The 26,325-nt window shown below is 38.3% G+C and overlaps 2 protein-coding genes across 18 annotated transcripts in view; one reads left to right on the top strand and one right to left on the bottom strand.

The window, feature by feature from the left end:
• Acbd5 (acyl-Coenzyme A binding domain containing 5) overlaps window positions 1-20,745 on the top strand; it is a 46,348-nt gene extending 25,603 nt beyond the window's left edge. For 7 of the 15 annotated variants that reach the window (XM_006498385.4, XM_030252128.1, NM_028793.3 and 4 more), the window contains 5 exons: window positions 521-749; window positions 5,794-5,996; window positions 16,477-16,518; window positions 16,886-16,995; window positions 18,737-20,745. In XM_006498385.4, coding sequence (XP_006498448.1) covers window positions 521-749; window positions 5,794-5,996; window positions 16,477-16,518; window positions 16,886-16,995; window positions 18,737-18,749 — 597 coding nt within the window. In that variant the 3' untranslated portion in view covers window positions 18,750-20,745. The remainder of the gene's footprint in view (window positions 1-520; window positions 750-5,793; window positions 5,997-16,476; window positions 16,519-16,885; window positions 16,996-18,736) is intronic. The other 8 variants (XM_030252127.1, NM_001355639.1, NM_001102436.1 and 5 more) reach the window with 2 other exon arrangements.
• A 2,025-nt stretch (window positions 20,746-22,770) lies between these two features.
• The window catches only part of Mastl (microtubule associated serine/threonine kinase-like), a 39,486-nt gene continuing 35,931 nt past the window's right edge, over window positions 22,771-26,325 (bottom strand). For 2 of the 3 annotated variants that reach the window (XM_030251977.1, XM_017319214.1), the window contains one exon: window positions 22,771-24,824. In XM_030251977.1, the coding sequence (XP_030107837.1) occupies window positions 24,667-24,824 (158 nt within the window). In that variant the 3' untranslated portion in view covers window positions 22,771-24,666. The remainder of the gene's footprint in view (window positions 24,825-26,325) is intronic. The other variant, NM_025979.4, reaches the window with a different exon arrangement.

Consider the following 26,325-nt stretch of genomic DNA (forward strand, 5'->3'; position numbering starts at 1 on the left):
TACCATGTAGACCCGGCTGTCCTCTAACCAACAAAGATCTGTCTGCTTCCACTTCTGAGCGCTGGGATTTAAAGGCCTGCGCCACCACACCTGACTTTACTCATTTGTTCTCACTTGAAGCCTTTCCTGACCAAAGTCGCTACTCAGCGCTAGTAAGGGTTAGGTGCCAATTTGATTGGCCTCTGAAGTCTGTGCTGCATGTTGTTTCTCATGAATCTCAGCAGACAATGGAGTAATAATCTCTTCTGACTCCTTATTAAGTTGGTAAGCAAGGATCCTGTTTCCTTGAAAAGGAAATTCCTATCTCTATTATTTCCTGTCTGTGGGAAGCCACATATAAATTGCAGAATTTTTTAAACAAAGAAATATTTTCAGCAGGAACATGAAAGGATCCTTTTAGAAAAACAGTACTTATATTACTATGAAAACTTTGGTCTATCATTTATATTTTTAAGTCTTAACTGTCATGTTAAATGTGTAGTCTTTAGCCAGCTTTATGTCAAACAATGGACACTTTCAGTATTATTTAGGTGGTGATCCTACTCAGCACTTGGAAAGTTCTGGTTTTTGTGAAGATGCTCAGCAATCTCCTGGAAATGGCAGCATTGGGAAAATGTGGATGGTAGCAGTCAAAGGAAAAGGCGAAGTGAAACACGGAGGAGAAGATGGCAGAAGTAGCAGTGGAGCACCGCACCGTGAGACGAGAGGTGGAGAGAGCGAGGACTTCTCCAGTGTCAGGAGAGGGAGAGGTGTGTGCTCCGCCTTCACTGATCCCTGACAGTCTCATTGTCTGGGCCTAGACATGGCCTGGGACTTGTGATCCTTTTGCGTCTGGCTGGCACCTATTGGTGTGACAGTGCCCAGCTTTACTTTTTACATCTTTTGTATACTGTTTTCTAAAAGAACATTTTGTGTGTGTGTGTGTCTGTGTATGTGAGAGAGAGAGAGACAGAGAGAATGTGTGTGTCTGTCTGTCTGTTTGTGTGTATACACTCTACATGCAATGGCATGCATTTGGAACTCAGAGGACAACTTGTCAGTCTTTTCCATCATGTGGCTCCCGTGAATCAAAGACAGGTCTATGAGCTTAGGCAACAAGTGTCCTTGTGTGTTGAGCTGCTCTGGTGGCCTGTTCTAAGTGTCCTTGTGTGCTGAGCCGCTCTGGCGGCCTGTTCTGGAGAGTTTGTAAGGATTTGCCTTTCCTTCGGAGCAGTCACTGGCTGCTCTAACTTTTGCTGCTACTTTTGTTCCCTGTGCAAAAGTCAGTCTGAATCTTTCATCTTTCCTTACAAGTCAGCTAGTAAGCATGAAGGAACACTGAAACTGAAACATTGACAAGAACAATGTGGGCTGGCAAGACAGTCAGAGGCTAAGTATGCTTGCTCCTAACTTGAAGACTTAGGTTTGATCCCTGGACTGAAGGGAATATATCTGACTTCCATTAAGTTGTCCTCTGACCTCTAATGCATGCCTTGGCATGAGCATTCCCTCTGACACATCTGACACTAAATAAATAAATGTGAAAGAATTAAAAAAGAATAGTGATGTGATCAGGGAGTAGACTAGATATGAATGAGAAAAAAAGTAAATGTATTTGTTGTAGTTATTTCTGGTAAGAAATGAAGATACTGTTGAAAGAGGAGAGAGGAGAGATGGCTCAGTGGTAAAGAGCACTGACTGTTCAGAGGTTACGAGTTCAAATCCCAGTAACCACAGGGTGGCTCACAACCATCTGTAATGAGATCTGATGCCCTCTTCTGAGGTGTCTGAAAATAGCTACAGTGTACACATATATAATAAATAAATAATTTATTAGAAAAAGATGAGAGAGAGAGAGAGAACATAAATATATAGAATTTAGAATTGTAGTGTAGAATAAGAGGTATAACCCAGTCATAGCTTGAGTTCAGTCCCTGCCATTGATAGAGAAAAAGAAAGGGAAAAAGTAGGATTGAGAAATAAGCATTTGAACAAAGTATGGATACTTCTCAAATTTCAATAGGGTTAAGGCCCAATACGTCCTTTATAACTTGTATTATAAGTTAATATTCATATAGCCTAACTGTCTTCACTATACTCAGAACACTTGTCAGCCTGCTCTTGGGCAAAGTCATCTAACACAAAGCTTGTTTAAAAATAAACTGTACTTAAGGGGCTGAGAGATGGCTTGGAGATGAAGAGTATTTGTTGCTCTTGCAAAGGACCTAGGTTCAGTTCCCAACACCTATATCAGGGCTCAGAACTGCGTGTAATTCCTGTTCTGGAAATTGAGCACCCTTTTCTGGCTCTGTAGACACCTGCACAGACATAAACATATTCTCTCTCTCTCTCCTGCACAGACATAAACATATTCTCTCTCTCTCTCACACACACACACACACACACACATACACACATACACACACACAGAGAGAGAGAGAGAGAGAGAGAGAGAGAGAGAGAGAGAGAGAGAGAGAGAGAGAGGAGAGGGGCAGACAGACAGACAGACAGACAGATCTTAAAACATACCATACTCCAGGTGAAGACTACATTACTGTATTGGTATTCTTTTGTACTGCTGCAGTGCTGAAGAACTATATGTAGAGTCTGTGTATTTGGGAGAAGCTTTTGTACACAAATACATAGAAGTAGAGACGATATCAGGGATTGCATTCTATACTCAGTTTACTGACTTTATATAGGCCTAGCCCTTTACTTGCATTATATATAGAACTGTATCCAGAGCTTAAATTAACTGGGGTGTGCTTTCACACTTATTTCCTGCTTATACCTTTGAACCAAGAGTGTGTGGGAAAGGCAAGAAGGAAATACCCTTAGCTTCTGTTATGAGGAAAGATCAGTAACACTCCATTTCTATAAGAGTATACAATAGCTGGGTGTGGTGGAGCATGCCTTTAACCCCAGCACTTGGGAGGCAGAGGCAGGTGGATTTCTGAGTTCAAGGCCAGCCTGGTCTACAAAGTGAGTTCCAGGACAGTCAGGGCTATACAGAGAAACCCTGTCTTGAAAAACCAAAAAAAAAAAAAAAAAAAAAGAGTATACAGTATGCTTGTTTCTTACATGTGAGGACTCAAATCTCAGCAACACACTACACACGTGGACACATGTGCACAGAGAGAGAGAGAGAGAGAAGGAAGGAGAGGAGAGAGAAAACACATGAAGGACAAGAGGGGAACAACATAAACCTCTCATTAGCTTTCTGAAAAATAAGTTGGCAATACTAAAAACCTTGACAAATTTGAAATATTTTGATTCAATAGCATCATATTACAATCTGTAAATCTGTACTAAAGGCATTTGATGGTTAATAATTGGTTGCCAACCTGATAGGATTTAGGGTCACCTAGGAGTCAAGCCACTGGGCAGGCTTAAGAGAAATGTCTAGTAGATTAATTGATCTAGGACTTTGAATAAAAAAAGAGGAACTGAAATAAGCACTGGTATTCATTGAACTCTGCTTTCTAACTTCACACCCACTGTGATGTGTAGCCCCATGCTCCTGCTGCTATGTTAGCCCTGTGATGGACTTCCTCTTGACTGGAGGCCCAGATAAAACCTACCTTCTTCCTTCAGTCTGTCCCTCCCTCCCTCCCTTTCTCTTTTCTTTCTTTCCTTCCTTTCCTTTTCCTTCCTTTCCTTTTCCTTCCTTCCTTCCTTCCTTCCTTCCTTCCTTCCTTCCTTCCTTCCTTCCTTCCTTCCTTTCTTTTTTTTGAGATAGGCGCTTTCTTGACTGTCCTGGAACTTATTCTGTAGATGAAGCCCGCCTCAAACTCATAAAGATCTGCTTGCCTCTGCCTCCCAAGTGCTGGGATTAAAGGTGCATGCCATTACTGCTTTGCTAAAGCTTTCCTTTCTTAAGTTGCTTTGACTAGGTAATTTGTTCAGCAACCAGGAAAGTAACTAACATAGGAGTCAACAAAAATTTAGAGGTAGATTAATATACAAAGACATTTATTGCAACATTATTTGTATTAACAAAAATTTGGTTTGAAGCCTGAGAGATGGTAAAATTTCTTGCTACATACACCTGATGGTTCAGTCCCTGGATCCCACAGTGGAGCAAAAGAGTGATTTTTGATAGTTGTCCTAGGACTTTCATATGTGCCATGGCACACAGACATCATACACATAATTTTAAAATAATTGTAGGCTTTTTTTTTTTTTTTTTGAGATGAGGTCTCCCTATATAGCCCTGGCTATCCTTGATCTCTACATAGACTAGACTGGCCTTGAACTCATAGAGATCTGCCTGTCTTTGACTCCCAAATGCTGGGATTAAAGGAGTACAATACCACACCCAGTCTTTTTTTTTTTTTTTTTTTGAGATTTATTTATTTGCTGGACAGTGCACGCCTTTAGTACTTGGGAGGCAGAGGCAGGTGGATTTCTGAGTTCGAGGCCAGCCTGGTCTACAGAGTGAGTTTCAGGATAGCCAGGGCTAGACAGAGAAACCCCGTCTCAAAAAACAAACAAACAAACAAACAAACAAACAAACAAAAAACCCAGATTTATTTATTTTGAGTGCTCTATCTGCATGTACACCTGCATGCCAGAAGAGGGCATCAGATCCTATTGGAGATGGTTGTGAGCTACCATGTGGTTGCTAGAAACTGAACTCAGGTCCCCTGGAAGGACAGACACTGCTGAGCCATCTCTCCAGCCCCCACACCTAGTCTTAAAATAATTGTTTTCTGTTTTTTTTTTGTTTGTTTGTTTGTTTGTTTTTTTTCTGACAGAATCTCATGTATGCTAGGCTAGCCTTGACCTCTTTATGTAGCCCAGGACTACCTTGCACCTCTCCTTTTCCTGCATCTACCTCCCAAGCATGTGCCACTCACTGTACCTGGTTGTGTATTAGCAGAATTTTATAATTTCTGGTCCGGTGTGCAGAATGGTTGAATCAATTATTTCATTTTTATATTAAGGAATTTATGAAATTATATAAGTGTTTTTGGAGTAAGAGTCAGTGGTGGAGAGAAATGCTTGTAATATGATTTAAATAGTAAATAATCATGAAGGATAAGGCCAAGTTTTAAATCAGTGCATATAAAAAAATAAGTGGTAATATAGGAAAATCTTAGTAGCTAGATATTTTAATATGTATAAGGAGTATGCATCTTATAATTTGAAATCCCATTTATGTGTTAGCAATATATTGAAACCAAGAAGGAAAGTTTTGTTATTTAACTTTTAATACTTTAAAAGAACAATTAAGGTTTTTTTTTTTTTTTTTTTTTTTTTAGTTTAAATCAGTTTTATTTGCAGTAATGAGCATTTAAATTTGGAAAAAAGGATTTATTTTGTGTATGAATATTTGCCTGTATGTATAGTGCACCATGTGCATGGCTGTTGCCCACAGAGTTTAGAAGAGAGTGTTAGGTTCCTTGGAACTGGAATTACAAATGGTTTTATGCTACCATGCAGGTGCTGGGAACTAAACCCAGGTCCTCTGCAAGAGCTACAAGTGCTCTAAACTGCTGAGCTGTCTCTCCAGCCACAGTAAAGAGTTGTTGTTGTTTAACATGTACTCTGAACATGTATTATCCTTCTGAATTGTATAAACATGGTCATATATTAGTAAATTATGTATAGTATTCCTCTAATAGAGAATAGACGTTTATATATTGATATTTTTAATGCTAGTGGTTTATTTTATGTACTTCTTCATTGCTTTTATTTTACTTTGTACATTTATTTACATATAAAGGAATTAACAAGGAAAGTGAATAATAGACTATTTCAATTTGAAAAAGAAACCTTTATTTTTAGCTAATTTACTTTACTCTCTTAAAGTAGGGAATAGAATACCACATTTGAGCGAAGGACCCAAGGGTCGGCAAGTAGGAAGTGGAGGTGATGGAGAACGCTGGGGCTCAGACCGGGGGTCCAGAGGCAGCCTCAATGAGCAGATCGCTCTTGTGCTCATTAGATTGCAGGAGGACATGCAGAATGTCCTTCAGAGACTTCATAAACTGGAAACACTAACTGCTTCGCAGGTAAGTTAACTGAATTTATCTCATTGTTATCTTATGTTTTTTGATTCTATAAAACAGTTTAAAATCTGTCTCCATGAGATTTGCATAAATATATCTTTATATTCAGATTTGCATAAATACACATTTTCACAAGTAAAAATTTTTGTTAACAATAAAATCACCTAGTTTTGAACATATTGTTTAAGAAGAGACTGGCTTAAAAGATGGGTGCCTTTTCCATTAATAGAAAAATTTTTAGAGTGTAAGGTTGAGCATTGCAGAGGGCTAGAGAGTATAGTTAAATGGCCTAGCTTTCACAAGTCCCTGGGTTCAGTCTGTAGCACAAAAGAGAATAAAAAGTCAGCACATTGGAGTTACAGATTGGATACTTGGTATTAGAAGAAAAAAGTTTACTAAACACTTAAGCATAAAGAAGTATTAACATATTCTTTTCTAATACATAATAGTTATCATTAAAGAGTCATTTTTAGCCATGCATGGGAGGCAGCCTGGTTTTCATAGACAGCTCCTGGACAGCCAGGGCTATGTAGAGAGAGACTGTCTCAGAAAAAAAAAGTAATTTTTATATAGTAATCATTTTATATTTGTATTGTGCTGGCTAGAGACAAGATATTAAATTGCTAATTATTTAGGGTAATTTAGTTTTCATATAAAAATATTTAAAACTAGACACCAGAGACCAATTTAGAGTGATAGTTTGATCTTTACTATCTTTTGGTGTTCTAATATCTAAGGATGTTAAGCCCTTGAGATTGCTGAGAGTCTCTGATTCTTCTGCCTTCTCTTTTTCTTCTGTTTGTCTTGTCCAATTCTGATATAATTGCTTTGCTTTGTCTTGTATTTTGTTATATTTTATTATTATCCCTTAGAAGCCTGTTATCTTGTTTTTTTATTAGATATTTATTTACATTTCAAATGTTATCCCCTTTCCTCATTTCCCCTCTGAAAACCCCCTATCCCGTCCTCCCTCACCCTGCTCACCAATCCACCCACTCCTGCTTCCCTGTCCTGGCATCCCCTACACTGGGGCATCAAGCCTTCATAGGATCAAGGGCCTTTCCTCCCATTAATGTCTGACAAGGCTATTCTCTGCTACATATGTGGCTGGAGCCATGGGTCCCTCCATGTGTACTCTTTGGTTGGTGGTTTAGTCCCTGGGGACTCTTGGGGTACTGGTTAGTTCATATTGTTGTTCCTCCTATGGGGCTGCAAACCCCTTCAGCTCCTTGGGTCCCTTCTCCAACTCCTTTATCTGGGACCCTGTGTTCAGTCCAGTGGTTAGCTGTGAGCATCTTCCTCTGAATTTGTCAGGCTCTGGCAGAGCCTCTCAGGAGACAGCCATATCAGGCTTCTGTCAGCAAGCACTTGTTGGCATCCACAGTAGTGTCTGGGTTTAGTAACTGTATGTGGGATGGATCCCCAAGTGGGGCAGTCTCTGAATGACAGCCTGTTCTCTTCTAATGAAACAGAAACAGGTGGAAAGCAGCTGGGAGGAGTGGAGGGAGGGGAAATTGTAATTAAGATATATTATGTTAGAAAAGAATTTATTTTCAATAAAAGGGAATACTGAATGCTGGAAAACAAAGTACAGTAGAGACTGAGGGCGTGACTTGGTGCTACTTGGTGCTAGCATATTCCAGGCCCTGGGTCCAAATCCTAGACCACAAAAAAAAAAAAAAAAAAAAAAAAAAAAAGACATCATATCTAGTCACTTATAAAACCCCAAGAAAAACACAGACATCCTAGGTTGTTGAACTTTTTCTTATACAAATTGCTCTTCTTCTAATGAATAAACCTGATATAGGTGCCAGAAACTGAACTCAGTGCCTCTGGAAGAGCTTCTCTTAAACACTGAGCCATCTCTCAGGCCTGTAACATTTTTTCTTTCTTTTTCTTTTTTTCTTGGAGGGGGGTGGTTTTGATACAGGATTTCTTTGTGTAGCTTTGGCTGTCCTGGAACTACCACTGTAGACTGTATGGAACTCATAGGGATGTACCTGCCTCTGTCTCCTGGGATTAAAGGCTTTTCCCACTATGCCTTCTTCAGCACCACCATGGCTTTCTTTCATTTTAAAAATAGCTACTGAATCCAATTAGTACTGTCCATTTGCACAAGGGCAGGAAGCCATCAACAAAACATGAATACTTACTATTCACCACATCCTTAAAGAGCCAGCCCTCCAAGCAGCAATCTGTAAAGTGGGGATCCATCAGCACCTCGCCCATGAATGCTAAAATTTTGGCTGTCTTAATCTTATCCAGGCATTGAGCATGTAACAACTTGTTGGTATGAGTTCATGAGTACAACAGTTAAGTCTTGAAGACAGTAGTTCATAGCATTATTCTGTATCCTCTTGCATTCTTTTACTCAAAGAAACCATTAAGTCTAAGGGTTGATATAGATGTGCCGTTTAGGGCTGAATTATTCTCAATACTTTGAGCAGTTATGAGCATCTGAACCTCACCATAGAGGAAGTTTTTCTAGCTAAGATTAAGACTGGCACTAATCTATGTACAAAACAAATATTTGGAAGTTATTTGGATATGTCCATCTAGTAAAACAACAATACTATGTTTCTCCCTAGGTCTGTGACCTTCCCAGCTATGGGCTTTTGGCCAGGTTTATAGTATCAGATATAATTAGCTTCCTGTGTAACAGGCCTCAAATAGATTTAGGAAGTGTTTGGTTGCTTGGCAGTTATGCCACTATTGCACCAGAGGTTACATCTTCCTGTCATGGCAGTATTGTATATGCAGGGTCCAGGGTTGATGTCTTTTCTCCCTCAGTGGCTGGTATAGCATATGCTGGGAGTATGAAAGCTAGCCAGAAGGGAATAAGTTTCCAGGTCAGTTTCAGACTGATTTCTTACTATCCTACAACCAAAGTGTCTACTCTTAAATGATCTCAATGATCATTCTTTTTCTCTAAAATCATAGTAAATGGAGAAAGTGGAATAGTGTTTTTTTCTTTCCCAATTTTTTATTAGGTATTTTCTTCATTTACATTTCAAATGCTATCCTGAAAGTACGATATACTCCCCCCCCCTCCCCCGCTCCCCTACCCATCCACTCCCACTTCTTGGCCCTGGCATTCCCCTGTACTGGGGCATATAAAGTTTGCAAGACCAAGGGGCCACTCTTAAAAATGATGGCCGACTAGGCCATCTTCTGCTACATATGCAGCTAGAGACACGAGCTCTGCAGGTACTGGTTAGTTCATATTGTTGTTCCAACTATAGGGTTGCAGACCCCTTCAGCCCCTTGGGTACTTTGCCAGCTCCTCCATTGGGGGCCCTGTGTTTGATCCAATAGCTGACTGTGAGCATCCACTTCTGTGTTTGCCAGGCACTGGCATAGCCTGACAAGAGACAGCTATACCAGGATCCTTTCAGCAAAATCTTGCTGGCATATGCAATAGTGTCTGCATTTGGTGGCTGATAATAGGATGGATCCCTGGGTGCAGCAGTCTCTAGATGGTCCATCCTTTCATCTCAGCTCCAAACTTTGTCTCTGTAACTCCTTCCATAGGTGTTTTATTCCCAATTCTAAGAAGGGGCAAAGTGTCCACTCTTGGGTCTTCGTTCTTAATGAGTTTCATGTGTTTCGCAAATTGTATCTTGGGATAATTGTATTCTAAGTTTCTGTGATAATATCCACTTATCAGTGAGTACATATTATGTGAGTTCTTTTCTGATTGGGTTACCTCACTCAGAATGATACCCTCCAGGTCCATCCATTTGCCTAGCAATTTCATAAATTCATTGTTTTAATAGCTGAGTAGTACTCCATTGTGTAAATGTACCATATTTTCTGTATCCATTCCTCTGTTGAGGGACATCTGGGTTCTTTCCAGTTTCTGGCTATTATAAATAAGGCTGCTATGAGCATGTGTCCTTATTACCAGTTGGAACATCTTCTGGATATATGCCCAGGAGAGGTATTGCTGAATCCTCCGGGAGTACTATGTCCAATTTTCTGAGGAACTGTCAGACTGATACCAGAGTGGTTGTACAAGCTTGCAATCCCATCAGCAATGGAGGGGTGTTCCTCTTTCTCCACAACCTCGCCAGCATCTGCTGTCACCTGAATTTTTGATCTTAGCCATTCTGACTGGTGTGAGGTAGAATCTCAGGGTTGTTTTGAGTTGCATTTCCCTGATGATTAAGGATGCTGAACATTTTTTCAGGTGATTCTCAGCCATTCGAAATTCCTCAGATGAGAATTCTTTGTTTAGCTCTGTGCCCCATTTTTTAATGGAGTTATTTGATTTTCTGGAGTCCACCTCCTTGAGTTCTTTATATATATTGGATATTAGTGCCCTATCAGATTTAGGATTGGTAAAGATCCTTTCCCAATCTGTGGGTGGTCTTTTTGTCTTATTGACAGTCTCTTTTGCCTTACAGAAGCTTTGCAATTTTATGAGGTTCCATTTGTCTATTCTCGATCTTACAGCACAAGCCATTGCTGGTCTATTCAGGAATTTTTCCCTTGTGCCTATATCTTTGAGGCTTTTCCCCCACTTTCTCCTCTATAAGTTTCAGTGTCTCTGGTTTTATGTGGAGTTCCTTGATCCACTTAGACTTGACCTTAGTACAAGGAGATAAGAATGGATCAATTCACATTCTTCTGCATGCTAACCACCAGTTTTGCTAGCACCATTTGTTGAAAATGCTGTTTTTTTTTCCCACTGGATGGTTTTAGCTCCCTTGTCAAAGATCAAGTGACCATAGGTGTGTGGGTGCATTTCTGAGTCTTCAATTCTATTCCATTGGTCTATCTGCCTGTCCCTATACCAGTACCATGCAGTTCTTATCACAATTGCTCTGTAGTACAGCTTTAGGTCAGGCATGGTGATTCCCCCAGAGGTTCTTTTATCCTTGAGAAGAGTTTTTGCTATCCTAGGTTTTTTGTTATTCCAGATGAATTTGCAAATTGCCCTTTCTAACTTGTTGAAGAATTGAGTTGGAATTTTGATGGCAATTGCATTGAATCTGTAGATTGCTTTCGGCTAGATAGCCATTTTGACTATATTAATCCTGCCAATCCACGAGCATGGGAGATCTTTCTATCTTCTGAGATCTTTGATTTCTTTCTTCAGAGACTTGAAGTTCTTATCATACAGATCCTTAACTTCCTTAGTTAGAGTCACCCCAAGGTATTTTATACTATTTGTGACAATTGTGAAGGGTGTTGTTTCCCTAATTTCTTTCTCAGCCTTTTATCCTTTGTGTAGAGAAAGGCCACTGATTTGTTTGAGTTAATTTTATATCCAGCTACTGCACTGAAGCTGTTTATCATGTTTAGAAGTTCTCTGGTGGAATTTTTAGGGATACATATATATATATACACACACATACATATTTGACTTCTGTCTTTCCAATTTGTATCCCCTTGACCTCCTTTTGTTGTCTAATTGCTCTGGCTAGGACTTAGAGTATGGAATAGGTAGGGAGAAAGTGGGAAGCCTTCTCTAGTCCCTGATTTTAGTGGGAATGCTTCCAGCTTCTCTCCATTTACTTAAATGTTGGCTACTGGTTTGCTGTAGATTGCCTTTATTATGCTTAGGTATGGGCCTTGAATTCCTGATCTTTCCAAGGCTTTTATCATGAAGGGGTGTTGGATTTTGTCAAATGCTTTCTCAGCATCTAACGAGATGATCATGTGGGTTTTGTCTTTGAGTCTGTTTATATAGTGGACTATGTTGATTGATTTCCGTATATTAAACCATCCCTTCATCCCTGGGATGAAGCCTATTTGATCATGATGGATGATTGTTTTGATGTGTTCTTGGATTCAGTTAGCGAGAATTTTATTGAGTATTTTTGTATCAATATTCCTAAGGGAAATTGGTCTGAAGTTCTCTGTGTTTATTGGGTCTTTATGTGGTTTAGGTATCAGAGTAATTGTGGCTTCATAGAATGAATTGGGTAGAGTACCTTCTGTTTCTATTTTGTGGAATAGTTTGAGAAGAACTGGAATTAGGTCTTCTTTGAAAGTCTGATAGAACTCTGCACTAAACCCATTTGGTCCTGGGCTTTTTTTGGTTGGGAGACTATTGACTGCTTTTATTTCTTTAGGGGAAATGGGAGTGTTTAGATAGTGTTTGTTAATCTGATCCTGATTTAACTTTGGTACCTGGTATCTGTCTAGGAAGTTGTCCATTTCATCCAGGTTTTCCAGTTTTGTTGAGTATAGCCTTTTGTAGAAGGATCTGATGGTGTTTTGGATTTCCTCAGGATCTGTTGTTATGTCTCCCTTTTCATTTCTCATTTTGTTAATTAGAATACTTTCCCCATGCCCTCTAGTTAGTCTGGCTAAGGGTTTATCTATCTTGTTGATTTTCTCAAAGAACCAGCTCCTGTTTTGGTTGATTCTTTGAATAGTTCTTATTGTTTCCACTTGGTTGATCTCAGCCCTGAGTTTGATCATTTCCTGCTTTCTACTCCTCTTGAGTGAATTTGCTTCCTTTAGTCCTAGAGCTTCTAGGTGTGCTGTCAGGCTGCTAGTGTATGTTCTCTCTAGTTTCTTTTTGGAGTCACTCAGAGCTATGAGTTTTCTTTTTAGGAATGCTTTCATTGTGTCCCATAAATTTGGGTATGTTGTGACCAAGGTATCATTGAGGAGAATGTTGTTCAATTTCCATGTGAATGTTGGCTTTGTATTATTTATGTTGTTATTGAAGATCAGCCTTAATCTGTGGTGATCTGATAGGATGCATGGGGTAATTTCAATATTTTTGTATCTGTTGAGGCCTGTTTTGTGACCAATTATATGGTCACTTTTGGAGAAGGTGCCAGGAAGTGCTGAGAAGGAGATATATCCTTTTGTTTTAGGATAAAATGTTCTGTAGATATCTGTTAAATCCATTCGTTGCATAACTTCTGTTAGTTTCACTGTGTCTCTGTTTAGTTTCTGTTTCCAGGATCTGTCCATTGATGAGAGTGGGGTGTTGAAGTCTCCCACTATTATTGTGTGAGGTGCAATGTGTGCTTTGAGCTTTACTAAAGTTTCTTTAATGAATGTGGCTGCCCTTGCATTTGGAGCATAGATATTCAGAATTGAGAGTTCATCTTGGAAGATTTTACCTTTGATAAGTATGAAGTGCCCCTCCTTGTCTTTTTTGATAACTTTGGGTTGGAAGTAGATTTTATTCGATATTAGAATGGCTATTCCAGCTTGTTTCTTCAGACCATTTGCTCAAAAATTGTTTTCCAGCCTTCCATTCTGAGGTAGTGTCTGCCTTTTTCCCTTCGATGGGTTTCCTGTAAGCAGCAAAATGTTGGGTCCTTTTTGTGTAGCCAGTCTGTTAGTCTATGTCTTTTTATTGGGGGAATTGAGTCCATTGATATTAAGAGATATTAAGGAAAAGTAATTTTTGATTCCTATTATTTTTGTTGTTAAGAGTTGGCATTCTGTCCTTGTGGCTGTCTTCTTTTAGGTTTGTTGAAGGATTACTTTCTTGCTTTTACTAGGGCGTAGTTTCAGTCCTTGTATTGTGTTTTTCCGTTATTATTCTTTGAAGGGCTGGATTCGTGGAAAGATATTGTATGAATTTGGTTTTGTCATGGAATACTTTGATTTCTCCATCTATGGTAATTGAGAGTAGTGCTGGGTATAGTAGCCTGGGCTGGCATTTGTGTTCTCTTAGTTTCTCTGGCCTTCATAGTCTCTGGTGAGAAGTCTGGTGTAATTCTGATAGGCCTGCCTTTATATGTTACTTGACCATTTTCCCTTACTGCTTTTAATATTCTGCCTTTATTTAGTGCATTTGTTGTTTTGATTATTATGTGTCAGGAGGAATTTCTTTTCTGGTCCAGTCTACTTGAAGTTCTGTAGGTTTCTTGAATGTTCATGGGCATCTCTTACTTTAGGTATGGGAAGTTTTCTTCTATAATTTTGTTGAAGATATTTGCTGGCCCTTTAAGTTGAAAATCTTCATTATCGTCTACTCCTATTATCCGTTGGTTTGGTCTTCTCATTGTGTCCTGGATTTCCTGGATGTTTTGACTTAGGATCTTTTTGCATTTTCTTTGATTGTTATGTCCATATTTTCTATTCTCTCTTCCTCTCTTGTATTCTGTTGCTGATGCTCGCATCTATGGTTCCTGATTTCTTTCCTAAGGTTTCTATCTCCAGAGTTGTCTTCTTTTGGGTTTTCTTTATTGTTTCTACTTCCATTTTTAGATTCTGGATGGTTTTTTTCAATTTCATAACCTGTTTGGTAGTGTTTTCCTGTAACTCTCTAAGGAATTTTTGTGTTTCCTCTTTAAAGGTTTCTAGCTGTTTACCTGTGTTTTCCTGTATTTCCTTCTTAAAGTCCCCTATCATCATCATGAGAAGTGACTATAGATCCCTGTCTTGCTTTTCTGGTCTGATGGTGTATCCAGGACTTGCTATGGTGGGAGAGTTTGGTTCTGATAATGCCAAGTAACCTTGTTTCTGTTGCCTCTCTTCTTATGCTTGCCTCCTGCCACCTGATTATCTCAAGTGCTTGCTGCCCTCAATATATCTGATTGGAATCTGTCCTTCCTATAATCCCAGTTGATTCAGAACTCCTCAGAGTCCAGTTTCTCTGTGATCCTTTGATTGTAGTCTCCTGTGAACCTGGGATTCTGGGTGTGTCAGAGTTCTTGGCAGTGAAGCTCCTCTGAGACCCTGAAATACTGGTGTGACCCAGCTCCTGTTATCCTAGGATCCTGTTTTCCTAAGATCCTGGGTGTGTTATAGTGCCTGGAAGTGGTGTCTCCTTTGAGGACTGTTGAGGTGTCTGGTCAGTGATTCTAAGATTGTGTGGAGAGTCCTCTAGGGACCATGGGAGTGTCTGCTGACTCAGCGCCCAAGGTGACCTGGTGCTGGTGCAGACCGCAAGCAGAATAATGTTTTCAATACATAAACTAAGAGAACTTGTCTTTGAAATGAGAGCTAAATTGAAATCTCAATTTCCTAAATTAGTTGAAATTTTTTGCTTAATTTAGATTATATCTCGTAGTGATATGGGATATAGTTTGTTTCTCACAAGTAAATATTGTGGGTTCTCAGAGACAGCATGAGAATTGCTTATGGTCATTTGATTAATATTAAGGGCGCTGCAGCACGATGGAGGCGCACACCTTTAGTCCCAGTACTTGGGAGGCAGAGGCAGGTGGATTTCTGAGTTCAAGGCCAGTTTGGTCTACAGAGTGAGTTCCAGGTCAGCCGGGACTGCACAGAGAAACCCTGTCTCGGAAAACAAAACAACAACAAAAAAGTTAAGGCTGTAATTTTCAAACATGCTTACAAACTGATGGTATGTATGGAAAGCAGATCAAGCAAAGTTAAAGAGCTGATAAGGCTAAAAGAATTCAGATAAAAATAGAATAAATATATGGAATTATATATACATATAAAAATGAAAATGTGGAAAGATTAAATAAATAATTTCAAAAGGAACTTAGAAATAGTGTCTCATATACCCCTGATGAGCTCAGTGTAGTCAGTCAAGGATGGCTTTAACCATTGGATCCTCCAGTCTTTATCTCTGAGCTCAGGCTTACAGGTGAACCAGCTCTTGGTTTATGTGCTTCTGGGAATTAAATACAAGTGATTTGTACAGTTTTAAGAACGAACTTTACCAATTGAATTATATCTTGAATATCGATTCAAAGTTTTATTTTCATAATTTCATATAATTTTAAGTATATAAACAATATAAGTTATTTGCATACCTCACAGGTTTAGGGACCACACTGGCCTTACAACTCCCAGTGTAACTGAGCATGAACTTCTGATTCTCTTTGCCTCCACCTCCCCAACCCTGAGATTACAGACATAACCCACCCTGTCGTACATCCATCCCCTACCCCCAACAGATGTGGTCAGTGTAGTAAAGCTTTAGTGTAATCAAAATTCAGCAGAAAATGAGAGAACAAGAAAACAAATTTTTTCTTATTTAAAAAAAATTGGTACTAGAAAAATGTTATATGGGAATATTGCTGTAGCTTAGCTGGTAGAATGCTTGCTTGCCTAGCATGCATGAGACCTTGGGGTTTTGATTACCAGTACTGCATTAAATTAGGTGTGTGTGTGTGTGTGTGTGTGTGTGTGTGTGTGTGTGTGTGTGTGTGTGTGTGGTGTGGAACAGCACAGGGAGGCAGGGAAGATTAGAAGTTCACATTGAGTTATATTGGGAGTTGTAGGGCCGGCCTGGGTTAGAGACCCTTTCTTAAAATAGACACAAATAAAAAAAATCCAAAATTGGGGCTAGAGAGATGGCTCATGGGTTAAGAGCACCGACTGCTCTTCCGAAGGTCCTGAGTTAAAATTCCAGCAACCACATGGTGTCTCACAACCATCTGTAATGAGATCTGACGCCCTCTTCTGGAATGTCTTAAGACAGCTATGATGTACTTATATATAATTAATAAATAAGTCTTTAAAAAAAATCCAAAATTACATATTTTTTCATTCTGTCAAAGCTTTTACTTTTTGTTTGTATTTCAAGGCGAAATTATCTTTGCAGACAAGTAATCAGCCCTCCTCACAGGTAAGAGTTTTAAATAAATTATAAGACATTTACATTTCATGAGATACTTAAGTCATTAAATATGAAATCTACCCATTAGAGCGTTGAAGCTAGAAATATATTTGGAGTTGTGGCCTCTTTGGCTTTTGCCCATTTTTTTCCCTTGAGAGTGTTTTACTTTATTCTGTGATATACTTATTTCCCATAGTAAAAACATTGGATGTTTACTTAAGTCTTAGAAGTCTATTTACTGAGCATAGAATAATCTATCAGAGGAGAGATTTGTTACTAGTTTTATTTGTTTGAGTTATATATTTATTGAGAATGTCTTTAAGGTTTCCCATGTGTTATCTAAGAGATGAATGACAAACTTATTTTATTTTCTCAGAGACCAGCTTGGTGGCCCTTTGAGATGTCCCCTGGTGCATTAGCTTTTGCTATTATATGGCCTTTTATTGCTCAGTGGTTGGCACATTTGTATTATCAAAGAAGGAGAAGGTAAGACTCTAGTTTTCTACTTGAAATAGTGTATGCAGTCTTATAACTTATAGTAGACATAAATTGCAGTGGCAATTAAAGAGATAGGTCCATTTTATAGATGCATTGTCATTGTGAATATCTGCTGATCCTGACACCAAAACTACCTTGGAAAAGATATTTGTGCATTTCTAGGAACTTGTAAAAGATAAAATATTTTTTCACTCAAGTATGTGATAGATTTGTAGCACCTTTAATTTATGTAACATGACAATGACTTATATGCTTTTTAAATTTTATCACTAATGAAAATATGCTTTTAAAGGCTGTCTATTTAGAAATAGCTCTAATAGAATTTCAGAAGCAGCAGTCATTGTCTTGATAGCACTTGTACCTTTATAATTTCTCCATATGTGTGCTCTTTGAAGATACAGACATTAACTTAAATCACTTCTACAATACGTGTATTTTACGTGAGTTTCATCCCCCCTTTTTTCTGTTTTTTTTTGTTTTTGTTTTTATTTTTATTTTTTTGTTTTTTGTTGTTTTGTTTTGTTTTCTGAGACAGGGTTTCTCTGCGTAACAGCCCTGGCTGTCTTGGAATGCACTTTATAGACCAGCCTCAAATTCACAGAGATCCACCTGCTTCTGTTGCCTCAGTTCTGGGAGTAAAGGCATGGACCACTATACCCTGCTCAAACCCACTTTTTATTTTTAATTTTATTTGGAGTATATTAGGTGCAGAGCCCCAGGGACTCATATAGGCAAACAGTCTACCATTGAGATGTATCTTCTAGCCTTTCCCAAACTTCTTTTTATGTTTCTTTTGTAGAAAGCCAGCAGTTAGGGTTATGGAGATAACTCAGTTGCACAGCAAGCATCAGTTCAATTTTCAGTACTATAGAACAGAGCTGGGCATGGCTGCACATTTGTAATATCAATGGTAAGGAGGCTGATCCAGGCCCACCAGGGGCCAGCCAGCCTGGCCTACTTGAATTTCACCACCCCCTTTAAAATAATGGTCCTCAATTCTCCTAATGCCGTGACCTTCTAATACAGTTCCACAAAATAGAAACAGAAGGAAACTATAGTGGTTTTCTTTTGTTATTTTCTGTTTGTTTTTACAAATGTGAATGCCCTTGTATTTGGGGCATAGATATTAAGAATTGAAATGTCATCTTGGATTTTTCTTTTGATGAGTATTTAGTGTCCTCTCCCATCTTTTCTGATTAGTTTTAGTTTGAAGTCTATTTTGGTAGATATTAAAGTGGTTACCCCACTTGCTTCTTTGGTTTGTTTGTCTTGAACATCTTTTTCCAACCCTTTACTAGTAATGTCTATCATTGATGTTAAGGTGTGTTTCTTATATGCAGCAGAAGAATGGATCCTGTTTCTGCATTCATTAGTCTCTGTCTCTTTTCATTTCAGACCATTAACATTGAGAGATATCAATGATTAATGATTGTTGATACTTGTTATTTTGTTGTTGTTGTTGGTTGTTTATGTTGTTGGTGTGTTTCCCTTCTTTTGATTTTGCTAGTATGCAGTTATTTATGAATAAATACATTTGATAATCCGACTACCTGCATCTCCCCCCCCAAGTTAAGTCACAATGAAGTAACCTTAAATGATTTGTAGTTTTACAGTGTTATTATAAATTTGAATGCTGTGTTTTGTCCATGCAATTCTTTGGTATGAATGTGCTTCATATTCAGGTTATATTTATACTTACAGGAAATTGGTTTTTACTTTCTTTTTAAAGAAAACTAAATTGAAGAAATGGCTTTTTACTCAAGAAGACTGCTGGGCCTGGACGACCTAAGAGACGGACTGGAAATGAAGTGGAATTCAGAAGAAAATCTCAGTTTTGATGATTACGTTGCTTTTTTGTCCAGTAGTTTGGTTTATATACATAAATATTCTTTGCACTACACAAATGGTAACATTTTAAAGACTAATATTGCTGATACTTGAAAAATCAATCTCAACTAGATTTTAAGTAGCATCCATAGACTTACTCTTTTTGAGCTTGAAGGACTAAATTATTAATTATTGTTCAGTAATGATCACCTAATTTTTCCCATAAGAATTATAAGCTGCATTTCTAAGGCATAGCTCCAATTATGAGATAAAATTTATACTTTTTACTTTTCTAAATTAAACACAAGAAAGAATGCAAAAACAAAAGTGATTTTTTAAAAATGAGGTTAAATCGATTTTGCATCAGTCACTGAACTGTCAGCTACGTGGCAGGAACCGGACGGAAGAATCCTCTCCAGGAGACTGGGCTTTAGTTAGTGGCTTGATTCCCCGGCTTGCTCAAGGGAACTCAGAAAATCATCGTCCTTGTACTGCGCTTCTGTTTACAAACGATTCACTGAACAGACTTAACTTGATGATGGAAATGATGAAAAACAGGCCTAATGTAGGTGTAAAAGTGTATTCAAACTCTAGACACGGCTAATCAGATTTTAATTCAATCATACACACATAATCCTTTGTAATCATTTTTCTTTTAAGTGAGGATATCTACTGTCTGCTTCATAGGGTGCTTTGCAATAAAATGAAAACGTATTTATACTGTTTTTACTAAGGTAACAAAAGCATGATAATCCTTTTTTTTGCAAGTGTAAACGACAGTCTGGACTCTTAACTTCTTAGTGCCTCAGTTTTCCTTTGGGGTATACTTCACAAGGTATCAGAAGTACTTTCAGTCTACAGGTCTCTATGTCCACATAACTAAGGAATGCCTAACTAATGGAAACTTAAGTTCCTTCTAGCCATTAAAACAGAGAGAAGATCAATTTAGATCCCGGAACACTGTATTTGAAAAATAATCTTCCTGTGTACTTTCTCAAACCTGCGCTCAGTAATATACTTTATTCTTTGAAGATTTAATTTAAAAACTTCATAGAAAATCCTTTTTTGCTTTTCCTTTTGAGACAGAGTTTTGGTAGCTCCTACCAGCCTCCAATTCTCTATGTAGCTGAAGATGACCTTGACTACCTGAGTTTCCTGTCTCTACTTCTTTTCAGCTTCTGGGACCACAGGCCTGTACCACCATGGCCAGCTTTAGAGAGTAAAACATTTTAATTTGTTCTTGATTTGTATGATGTTGGGGGCGTTAGCATTACGTGTTGAATATTTTGAGTAAGAAGAAAAGAATCCATCTTCAGAATATAGGGTTGTTCTTTGGGAAAAAGAGTATAAGAACATAATTTCTTTGTCCTAGACTTTACAAATTTTTCAAAACTGTAACTTTATTTTAAACTTGTGTATCACAACTTGGTTGATATGCCTAAAATGATCTACTGGCTTTTGCTTATGATTAAAAAACCTCAAATCTATCTTCTACATTTTAAAAGGAAGAAAAAAAAGCAAATAACTGAATTATTATAGAAAACTTTAGACCTGTGACATTTTTTTGTTTTAAATTACAAAAGAGGTTGGTATGATAAAGTGATGGCTTTTTTCTTATATAAATAGAATGCAAATCAAAGATATAACCAGTGTGATTGATTGCAAGTAGTCAAGTGTAACTAACTCCTAAGGGCAACCATTTGTATCTTATATATCAGAATTACTTTATAGTTTGAAAGCACTTTGCACACATTTCCTGTATATAAAGGATGTAATTACAGGATATAGTGGTAATGCATTAAAACATGAACCTCATTTTAGAAATCGACAGCTATGGTATTTTTTTAATGATCAGCTTTTCTGTTTATTGTAAAACTAAGTTAAAAAATAAAAGGTTAATGAGAAATGAAATGCTAACTGTATTGACTGTGTACAAAGCTAAAGCAAGAAGCAACAGTGGTTCATATACAGTAATCTTAAATGGCAGGCAGGAGATACAACTGTCCGAAATCCCAAGCACAGGATTCCACAGGTTCCATTCCGGGTAACATGCAAAAGGATAAGGTCATGAGACTAAATAAAGGCATATTATTATATATAACTTGAACAAACAACAGAAAACCAAGAGAGAGAGGGTTTTACTGTAGCTTAGACTAGCTTTAGACTTGAAGCAATCCTCTTGCCTCAGCCTACGAAGGACAAAAGAGAATCATTTTAAGTTTCAACAGATGTGAAGCTGAGAATGTGAAAGGTATAGAATAAAGTGCTGTCTCTTGGCTCATACTAGAGCAGTCTTCAGTGAAGGAGAATTCATACCTCCCCATATACAAAAGGATAGAGATGATTTCCTAGTGTGTGCTATTTCAAATGGCCTTCAGCCCAAACAATGTTTATGTGAAAGAGGCGTGTTGGGGGTGGCATTCTTATTTCTTTAGACGAGTTGATTTCTGTGGGGAAATCTCATTGTTCTTCTTAAGTTTTTTTGGCAGGTGTAAATTTAGATGATACATTATTTATTCCCAGTAAATACCATTACACAACAGTGCTTTATCTGGTGGCAGAATATTAGGTGATGAGCTGGAAATGTGATAGCAAACTAATTTCCTATTCAAGTTGGTTATTTTGATCTCAAGTTGACAGGCTAGAGTTACCTGAAAGGAGGGAACCTCAAATGAGGAAGTGCCTCCATAAAATCTGGCTGTAGGACATTTTCTTAATTAGTAACTAAAAGGCGAGGGTGCTGCTGTTGTGGGTGGTGCCTCCCCTGGGCTGGTGGTCCTGGCTTCTATAAGAAAGCAGGCTGAGCAAGCCAGGAGAAGCAAGCCAGTAAGCAGCACCCCTTCATGGTCTCTATTGCTCCTGCCTCCAGGTTCCTGCCCTGTTTTGAGTTTCCTGTCCTGACTTCCTTTGATGATGAATACTGATATGGAAGCATAAGCCAAATAAACCCTTTCCTCCACATCTTGCCTTTTGGTCATGGTGTTTCTTCACAGCCACAGAAACTTTTTTTTTTTTTTTTTTTTTTAAGCCAGGGTTTCTCTGTATAGCCCTGGCTGTTCTGGAACTCACTTTGTAGACCAGGCTGGCCTCGAACTCAGAAATCCGCCTGCCTCTGCCTCCCGAGTGCTGGGATTAAAGGCATGTACCACCCACCACGCCTGGCCCACAGAAACTCTTAAGAAATAAGTCCTATGCAGTAATATTTTAAGTTTTAATGTATGCCCATGTCACAGCACATGTATGGATGTCAAAAAACAACTTGCAGCCCTCTTCTCCCACTGTGTGGTTCCTGGAGACTGAACTCAGGTGGCTGAGATGGTTAGCAGGCACCCTTAAGCCACTTGCTGGCCCTAGTTCTTGTTTTACTACTAATTCATGCATATACCATTAAGCCACCTGAATTCATAAATAATCTATATTAGTTACTTTTCTATCGCTCTGATTAAGACAACATGACCGAGGCAACTTATTAAAAAAATAATTTGGGGCTGTTGAGATGGCTTAGTGGTTAAGAGCACTGGTTATTTCTCCAGAGGACCTGGGTTCAATTCCCAACATCCACAAGGCAGCTCACCATTGTCTCTAACTCCAGCTCCAGGAGTTCTGACATCTTCACAAGTATACACATCCAGGCAAAACACCAGTGCACATTAACAAACAAACATGCCAGGCAGGGATAGTGCATACTATTATTTGCAGCACTCCAGACTCAAGAGGCAGACAATCTGGTCTATAGGACAACCAGGGCTATACAAAGAAACCCTGTCTTGAAAAATAAAGAACGCACGAAGTTTTGAAACTTCAATGCTCACCTACAATGACATACCTAATCCTTCCTAAACAGTTCCACCAACCAGGGACCAAGTATTCAAACCTGAGCTTATTGGAGGAGCGGGGGGCACTGTCACTCAGTCACACAAAGAAACAACACTGCTGCAATGTAGGATAAATAATCTTGAAAGGAGAAGTAATTCTTTTTTTTTTTAAATCACATTCTGTACAAATAAAAGAAAATGAAACATAAATGTGCAAACTATTTATGATTCACTCTGTAGAAACAGGGAAAGTAGAAAAATGCATTTTACAAAAAATATACATGGTGTCTTCCTTCTCTTCTGTATCCTTACACATAGCACATTGTTTCCCTGCTTATTCAGCCATCCATTTACAATACTTTTCTGACTATGTCAGTTCTATATTCATGTAGACCCCGGCAGGCCAGGACCTCTCAATAATCCACAGCAGAATTTAATTTTACTATAACCAATTGTCCAATGATTTGATTTAAGAAGCCATTAGGGGCTTACTTCTGCAGATTCATTTTTACCCCACAGCTGGGGTCCAGTGCTCTCATATCATAGGCCAGGACTCTTGAACCCCAGGTTGTTTCTTAATATGGTTCTGCTTATTCTAATTCTACAAAGTAATTAATATTTGTGTGTTAGTGGGGATTGAACACAAGGTTTTTTGCACACTAAGCAATTGCTACCTCCAGCCTCCAGCATCTTAGTGCTCACTTTTAACCTGCCCACATCATTTCAGTTTGGCACTACAATCATTTAGCCATTATTTGATTCCAAAAGCTTTTTTCTTTCTAGTACTTGAAAACACTCTAAGAGGATGGTTGAGTAAATAGAATAGAATTATGCTGTTACCTGAAAGTGAGTCATAGTAAGTGAAGTTGTCAATATATTTTGAATATTTTTAGTAAGAAGGGACTGGAACATTAAGTAGTCGTTACTAAAATAAGTAAAGATTCAATACTCAGCACTGATTATGCATCTTTGTAAACGACATTCTGTATAGCCTGTGACTAGGTGTTAATGAAAGCACTATGGCCAGTATCACAAGGGCATTAGTAAAATCTTACCCATGAGACATGTAAATCTTAATTTTCCTCTTCTAGAGAAATATTGAAAGTCTCAACTAGTTTAAGATAAGACTTGTGAGCTGAGTTTTAATACATATTCTTTAAAAGAATGATACTGAACCCACTAATTACAGTTACATTTTGTAAGCAAAAGAAATTATTACTATTTGTCTCTTATGATGTTTGAAATGATATGACATAAAGTATAAATTTTTCTATTAAAAGTGAACAAGCTATTAAAACCACCCAATCTTTCCACTACCCATTTAAAGAAGCAGGAATTGTAGAGGGGAACAAGAGCATTCAAGGCAGTGAGACTCCATCACTAGTAAGGTGAGCTGGAACCTTAGTTCTTTTGACTAGTCCACACCCTGCAGAGACAGTGCTTAGTAATATAGTCCTGGCTGGCCTTAGTCTTCAAGTTGCAGACATACTCCTGTGTTGCATCTGCTCCTGATCATGGGGACCTCCACCATCATGTCTGGTTCACATGATTTTCAGTCATGTTTGTCTCATATGACAGCCTGAAGAACAGCTTTGCATGTAACCATGTGCAAATAAATTAAATTTAAATGAAATAGTCCTTTTTTTTGGTTTGATATTAACCCCAAAGTGAATAGAATTAAAATCAGCAGATAAAGATAAGCTTACGGCTCACTCCCTCTATTTAGAGTGGTAGTGTTTTAGTTTATTGATACTTTGCTCTTCATAAAGTGCAGTGAATAAATAAGATGAAAAAAGCTATTATGGCTTATATACAGTTCTAAGGTAAAGATTAATTACTGATTATATTGCTTATAGTATTTTAATTCTGTAAAAACTGTTGTACTTAGTAATTAAAAGCTGTTCAGTCTGGGTAAAATAATGACTTTTATCCCATTTAGACCAATCTAGTATTAAGTAGCATATTACTGTAAAACTTAATTCTATATCACAAGTTAGATAAAAATGACACGCATGTGCTACAGACTAAACCCAGATATGGTCAGATGTTGAGCATTATTTCTGGCTTCAAAATAGGATGTATCTGTTTCGTCGTCTGGTTGGGGTACGAAAGGCATAGTCTGATGCTGCAGATTTTCCCAGTCCACTTCACTGAAGAGAGGATGCTGTTTTAGTTCTTAAGAGGGAAATATATAAAAAAAAAACCAAAATCAGAATATGATACCATTACTTAAGCTCTGCTCCCAGGAATTAAAAAAATAGTATCTTATATGTATCCTACTTTAATATGCCACTCAATGATATTTGTTTAATGTGTGTCTCCCTAGTAAGCTATATACTTTATTTATGGCGTCATTTTGCACATTGTCTGGTGTATTATAGGTGCCTGATGGATGTTGTACAAGTGCATCTTTCTTGATGCCAGCATCTTCTCACACAGTCCCTCACTTGAACATGGTTTGGCTTGCTTCTTCCCTACCTCTGTAGCCCATGATTAATGCTCCAGTTCTCATTTGCCGCCTCAACCACCTGTCAAGTCATGGCAATCTCTAAGCACCATCTATTGCCCTACAACTTAGATATGAAGTCTGTCTTTCACTCTGCCGTCTACATCTTTCTTCATGCACATTCTACATATATTGATGATGATTCATTGTATGTATAATTTACTGTCCTTTTACTTTGGTCTTTTTGTTTGTGTACAGTGTGAAATAAGGTTTCACACTGTAGCTGGGCAGTGGTGGTGCATGCCTTTAATCCCAGCACTTGGGAGGCAGAGGCAGGTGGATTTTTGAATTCGGGGCCAGCCTCGCCCACAGAGTGAGTTCCAGGACAGCCAGGGCTACACAGAGAAACCCTGTCTCGAAAAAAACCAACCCCCCAAAAACGAAAGAAAGAAAGAAACAAAGAAAAAAGGTTCCGCTCTGTAGCCTGGTATTCACTGTGTAGCTCAAGCTGAATGTTTTTACAATTTTCTTAGGCGCTCAAGTGCTGGCTTTCCAGGCATGGTCTTTGATGACGGCTCTTACACAGTCTCTCCAAGACTCTGACTTACTTGATTCCACTGACTGCAACTTTAGAATTTAGTAGTTAGCATTATGTATCTAGGGTATTTCCAGCACAGTACACCTCTGTTTATAAGATGCCAGACTTCATTTTTTGTTTGCTTTATTTTGACACAGAGTCTTTATGTAGTCCTTGTTTTGGAATAGTCTCTATGTGGACCTACTGAGGTTGGCTTCATACTGCCTGTTACCATGCCCAGGTCCTCTTTCTATTTTTACTACTTTTACCTACTAAAATGAAAACATGTTCACTGGCTGGACTACACTGTGATAGTTGCTAAAAATAAGCATTTCTTTCTTGGCTCCTTCACTGTTTCTCCTCTGCAGTGCTGGTGGTTGAGTGCAAGGCCTGGCACATTCTGTGCAAGTGTCTACTGTGGGGCTACATCTCCTCTTCATGTTTTTTTGGACAGGCTTTTATTTTATTTTATTTACTTTGGAGCCTAGACTGGCTTTGAACTCATGGCAATTCTTCTGTGTGCTAGGATTATAGGCATGAGCCACCAAGTCTATCTTTCAGTCCTTTACCTTTAAAAGCAACAATATAAATGCTAGTAAATAAAGAACTGACAAGTCAGTAAGAAAATCCAAAACTGTTTCTACTTTTAAGGA

Source organism: Mus musculus, chromosome 2 (genome assembly GCF_000001635.26).
Source record: "Mus musculus strain C57BL/6J chromosome 2, GRCm38.p6 C57BL/6J".
NCBI lineage: Eukaryota > Metazoa > Chordata > Mammalia > Rodentia > Muridae > Mus > Mus musculus.